The sequence below is a fragment of the Andrena cerasifolii genome, chromosome 6, assembly GCF_050908995.1.
Source record: "Andrena cerasifolii isolate SP2316 chromosome 6, iyAndCera1_principal, whole genome shotgun sequence".
In the NCBI taxonomy this organism is placed as follows: Eukaryota; Metazoa; Arthropoda; class Insecta; order Hymenoptera; family Andrenidae; genus Andrena; species Andrena cerasifolii.
Window position 1 is genome coordinate 407,082 of NC_135123.1, and position 6,468 is coordinate 413,549.

Consider the following 6,468-nt stretch of genomic DNA (forward strand, 5'->3'; position numbering starts at 1 on the left):
TTCTGCTACAGCAAATACCTCAGCGTGTGATGATAGCAATAGGCAAAGCCTTGCCGCATCATACGCAGTTACTTTAAAAATTGGGCGCGCGAAAAAAAGTTTTAGTGATTCATTGTATTCATAAAAGAGTGTGCAATTGTCATGGCACACGCTTTTATGAATGATGTTTTGGCCAAACAATTTCAAACCGTTCCTCTGTCCCGCCCAACTGTCTCCAGACGGATTGTAGATATTCAACATTTTTTAGTAGAGAAATTACGTACTTTGAGCCAAAACTGTGTTTAATTTTCACTGTGTTTATACGAAAGTTCGGATATAACCAATATTAGCCAATTGGCTATTTTTATTCGTACGGTACAAAGTGACTTTTCTATTAATGAAGAGGTACTTGCACTCGTACTATTGCATAACACCGCGAAGGGGGTGGATCTATTTACCGCTTTCCGCGCGGAAGTAGCAAAATTTACAATTTTTGACAGATACACATGTATAGTAACCGATGGAGCACCAGCAATGACTGGACAGTAAACGGTTTAATTTTTATCCTCAGCACTATTAAATATATTGATTTCATTCCTTTTTTATTTTAATTTCAACAAACAGAGTAGTAAGGCTAAGCGGGTTCTAGACCAGGTCCTCAGAGGGGAGCGCAGGGGCCAGTGGAAGTGAGGGCGCGCGGGGGAGCGCGGCGGAGAGAAACATGGGCGGGGGGCCTGCGGGGAGTGGAAGACCGGGTACGCGCGCACGAGCCGCGGAGTGGGGAAGCCGTAATCGTGGAGGGGATCAGTCCGGGCCGAGCCACCGCGGAGGCCTCTCCAGACCTGGTCCCCCGTCGGAAATTTTACAGAGAGAGGCATTGACCCCCGAAAAAAATCTCTTTCAGAACTTGGCCCACCCGAAAATTTTTTCAGACCTAATCCAGGGTGGGGACTGTCCTAAAAAAAATTTTCCAAACCAATATGCATCAGAAATTGTTTCGGACGATGTCGGGAAAGATCGGCGTTTTTCGACACCGCGTCTTCGAGGGATAAGAGACGGAGCATTACTTTAAAATTAAAATTCTAGGAGGGAAAGAGACACCACTACATAGGGGATAGAATTGCATGCGTTCTAAAGCTAACAGTATTTCAAAGCGTTCCGATTTAACGTCGCTGCGTATCGCGCGATCTCGCGTAATTCGACTCCTCTGGAGCAGCCGTGCAAGGTGATACCACTTGGCAGCGCGAATCATAGAAAGAAATATGCAACGTCAGCAAATCTTAAAGTTAGGTGGCGAGGAGGATGATGGGTGAATGAAATGGAGAAATAATATACGTTTAAGATATATATATATATATATATATATATATATATATATATATATATATATATATATATATATATATATATATATATATCATACGCTGAATCATGGAAAGAATTATACAGTGTCAGCAGAAACTGTGTCAGATGATTTTGCGCGCTAATTTGTCGTACGTGTGGATCATAGAAAGAATTATGCTGTGTCGGCGTAAACTGTCTCGGATGATATCGGAAAGGATCGGCTTTATACGTGCAATTTATTGGAGGAAGGAGACACGCAGAAAGAGATAAACAGAGATAGCAAACCATGGTATCAGTCTTAAAAGCGTGCTCCAAACTGCACAAAGCCTCAAATCGTTGCAACGTGTTGCGCGGAAAAGACATATTCCATTTACAACCATGGGAGAATTCGCGCAAGTAGAACGCCAATTGCTGGATCAATCTGCGCGATTGATTTCACAGGAAGAGTACCTCGCGTGGGAAGAACGGTGCAACGCGTGTATCGAATCGTTGGAAGAACACAGTCGAGTGAAACGCCCGCGATTATCGATCGGTGTTCAAAAATGGCTGATTACTCGAATCGCGCGGCTCGAAGGATTGAAACATTCTTTGCGCGGCTGTTTCGTACGAGAAGGTGCCGGACATTCGAGCACAGGACTTTTGTGGCGCGAAATAGACACTGCGTTCGATACCCGCGTGTTAACTGGTGCAGTGTTAAATTCGAACTACATCGAGCCGCGCAACTTCCTCCAAGATGCGGGGACCATCGTGCTGGAGAATGTGCGGGGAGCTTTGAGGAAACATCAGAACCTCAAAGTGAACACTGTGTTTAACGGTGAATTTGTGGCGGGTAACAAGCATGCTTGTAAAAGCATCAACACCCGAAACTCTGAACTCCTCAACACATCCGATCTGCAGGAGTGGTACCAGCGATGCGTCGTCGAACCCACCCTGGCATCGCTGGAAGAGTTCCAGGAACGCGATAGCAGATGGGCATTGGCGAGAATCCTGAATCTGATTGTCAATGTCAACAAGTACAATCCGCTGCGCGCAGGATGCCACCACAAGTTGCCGCGGGAATTGTCGCTTAAGAAAGCGACGATCAGTGTGCAATCCGAGGACAATGCGTGTTTCACGTGGGCAGTGGTCGCCGCTCTCCATCCTGCCGAACAACACGTTGATAGCCCAAGTTCATACCCCAACTATGCTTCCGTGCTAAATCTGAAGGGCATTTAGTTCCCAATGTCCCTGGCACAGATTGCGAAGTTTGAGGGGTTGAACAGCGTTTCCATCAACGTGTACACCTTCGAGATGGAGAAAGGGTCGAAGGTCTTTCCGTTGCGCCTCACCAGTCATAAGAGGGATCGACACGTCAATCTACTCTACACACCGAATCAAGAGCACGGCGATGTAGGGCACTTTGTATGGATCAAGAACTTATCCGGGCTGGTGAGCGCCCAGTTGAGCAAGAACAAAGCAAAGAAATTCATCTGCGATCGGTACGTATATATAAACTTATGAAATGTTGAAATGTCTCACAAAAAAAAACTAAATAAAAAAAAATTTGGCGGGGTTTACAGATGCATGCACTATTTCGGATCCACCGCGAAGTTGGAGGCCCATTCGCTGGACTGTGGGAAAATGAATGACTGTGCCATCATCCTGCCCAGCGAAGGAAAAAATCTCCTCAGTTTCAACAACCACTGCAGGAAGGAGCAGCTCCCCTTCGTGGTGTACGCAGATCTAGAATGCATCATCGAGAACACAGAGGACAACCAGATGAGTGGCAATAAATTACATATGTATCAACACCACAATGTACATAGCATAACCTATTATACGGGGTGTCCCAAAAATGTCGGAGTTCCTTGAAAGAGGTGACTCAGGGGGTGATTTGAAAGAACTTTTTCCTTAGCGAAAATATTTTTCGCAGCTTCGTTAACGAGATATTAACGAAAACCCCCGACCAATCGGAGCGCGCGTCTTCCGCCCGAGCTCCCGCGGTAGCATTGGCTACGCGGTAGGCGGCTGTGCTTGTACTACGAACGTACGAACAAGTAAGTCGGCATGCATCGAGGGAAACCGCGTTACACATTTTTTTTAAAGCAGAATCTTAAATAATAATTGTTTGAAGTGAGGGGCAAGAAATACATAAATTTCATTTTCAAATACGGCATACACGAAAAGGTAATATAACAGAAAATGTACGACAAGTGATCGTAATTCGTTATTGAGGTAAAAATCCGTAGTTTAATCACGGCCAACATAACTAAATTTAAACAATAATAATAGGTGTATGAATAAATTCTTTCAGACTGGATTTACATAATCGGTATAAAGCAACCGCATTTCTATCGCAGTGATATTAGTAAGCTACCAGAAAAATGGCAAAAGGTAATTAACAATAATGGAAATTATTTCGATGATTGAGTTGTTTTCATTTTTTTTTAAATCAAACTGTTATTAAACCCTAAAATCGAACAGAATTTATTTCTACACATAATAATCACTAATAAATTAAATAACACTCACCCCTTCGGGCATTCCTTTCCTTCCTTTTCGGAAACATGTGTCACTATGTAGGTCACTGTGTCGATCCTGGTCATCGGTGGACGAAAAGATTTATGGTAGGGTTGCGCCCAGTGCTCAGCTGATCGCAGGTACACGACACCACCCGAAGGTAGGGATCGCAACGTCAAGTGCGTCCGGGTTAATGTACCGAATATTCACTTCACTGCACGGCCACTAACACTGATCACTTAATTTACTTTTCATGGAACGTGTTGTTCCTACATTATAAAATTGGTGGCCCCGAAAGGGGCCCATTACTGTTAGTTGAGCAGTTGCTCGATGTGACCACCCTCAGCGTCTATGCACGCCTTGCAGCATCATTGACTCCGTTGAGAATGATCTTGACGCCAAACGCCGAATCGTATCCTCGCTGGCGGTTTGGATGTGCGGGTATTCCCGTGCAAACGCTCGCACAGTAGGACTTGCTTCCCCGTTGTTCCGGGCGTACACCCAGAACATCGCGTAACATTCTTGAGCGGAGAACATTTCTGGGACGAAATTGCTAGCTGACTGACAGGATTTTTTCCAAGCAACTTCCTCTACCCCCAAGTAGTTTCTCTCGTTCCATTATGAGTTAACTCCCACCAGAACAAGAGGCTTTAGGTAAAAAGAAGCCAGCACATTTTCGAAACATACGTGCTTTGCAGAAGTGCAACGGACGACCCATCCTACACTTTCACTTAAGTCCGCGCTCTGTCCTTTTACTGCCAATGTACCCGTTGCTTCGAGACAGACAGCAGACACTACGTGTTTCGGTTCGAACGGGCCCGAAGAGAAGAGAAACAGAAAGTCTTCGAGTTGCTATAAAGAAGAAAGGGCATACCCAAAGGGGATTATGTAAATCCAGTCTGAAAGAATTTATTCATACACCTATTATTATTGTTTAAATTTAGTTATGTTGGCCGTGATTAAACTACGGATTTTTACCTCAATAACGAATTACGATCACTTGTCGTACATTTTCTGTTATATTACCTTTTCGTGTATGCCGTATTTGAAAATGAAATTTATGTATTTCTTGCCCCTCACTTCAAACAATTATTATTTAAGATTCTGCTTTAAAAAAAATGTGTAACGCGGTTTCCCTCGATGCATGCCGACTTACTTGTTCGTACGTTCGTAGTACAAGCACAGCCGCCTACCGCGTAGCCAATGCTACCGCGGGAGCTCGGGCGGAAGGCGCGCGCTCCGATTGGTCGGGGGTTTTCGTTAATATCTCGTTAACGAAGCTGCGAAAAATATTTTCGCTAAGGAAAAAGTTCTTTCAAATCACCCCCTGAGTCACCTCTTTCAAGGAACTCCGACATTTTTGGGACACCCTGTATGCAGAAATCAGGGTCCATACAATATCCTGAATATTGAATTTTTCAATATTTTAACGTGCTTCATTTGAAATACATAGCAACTACGGCAGGTATCCTGCCGAGTCGTGTCACCGGGATTTACCCACTCTCCGGTTTGCAGACGCTTTATCACTTTATTCCGATTTTACCCGGTCGCAGGCGAGTAACCGACGGACGGGTGGCCAAAACATTTTATGATTTAATTGCACCCTTTAGGACCTCGTTTTCAAGTCTTGACCGACGCATTTGTGAAAATGCAGGTAATCATTAGTTTGAACAGAACAGGCAACGCGACAAGATCGTGTAGTCAAGCTGTCCAAGCATTCCCAGTGCAATTGTACAGATTGTGTTTAGTTTATCTGAGTGTTGTGTGTATTGTGTGTGGCTGCGAAGAAATGCAGCAGCACCAGCAACAGCATGGCGCTCTCACTTCGCCAGTGAAGAAAAATCCTTCAGGAAAGGTAACTTAATTGTCATTCATTAATTGTTTTAATCGTTTCACGAAAATATACTGTAGACTGGGGAACATTGGCAGGTTTCTGTAACATTTTGTTGTGAAATATAAAAATTAACAATTTTAGATTTGCTTCAAGTATCTTATTATAATATTCTTTCTGTTGTGATTGCACTTAAAGTGTGAAAATGCAAAATTTTTGTCCTTTTTCTTCTTTAATACATATTAATTAACTACCAGTGTTACCCCGTATTGCCCCATATTTTACTTTTCCAGAAAATGTAAAATCTTACGTACACATCACAATTTCAATCTATCACAGTTTCTCACCGTTGTAAATTTGGTTTTTATAGTATGTCAATTGTGGACAGAGAACTATGATTATAAATCTGTATAAGGATATCATGGCGAAGGATCACTCCGCCAAATATGAGGAGACTATGAGGACGCTGTCCAAGCTAACTGCTATAAGCCTGTCCACAGTAATAAGAAGCGTTGCTGAATACCGAAATAGTGGCAATGTAACTTCTCCAAACAAAAAGCGACAAAAGTTAAGCGCCATCCAAAAACTTTCCGAAGAGGAAAAATATCAGATTCGGGACAAAGTACACGAATTTTGGTTTCGGCGGGAAATCCCGAATTTAAATAAAATGCTTTTAGCTATGAACGCCGACCCCTCGGAAAGTTCACAAAAAAGCACCTTCCATAAAATTCTCCGGGATTTGCAGTTTTCATTCTCCACCAAAAAGAGGAATAGTGGCCTTATTGATAAAGAATATATTATACTTTGGCGGCAAA

The 6,468-nt window shown here is 43.3% G+C and overlaps 1 protein-coding gene across 1 annotated transcript; it reads left to right on the forward strand.

Moving 5' to 3' along the window:
* Positions 1-1,620: 1,620 nt before the first annotated feature.
* Positions 1,621-2,848, forward strand: LOC143369668 (uncharacterized). The gene is given in 1 exon segment (XM_076813897.1): positions 1,621-2,848. A coding segment is annotated over 1 exon segment (1,122 nt). The 5' UTR covers positions 1,621-1,701; the 3' UTR covers positions 2,824-2,848.
* The last annotated feature ends 3,620 nt before the right edge of the window (positions 2,849-6,468 follow it).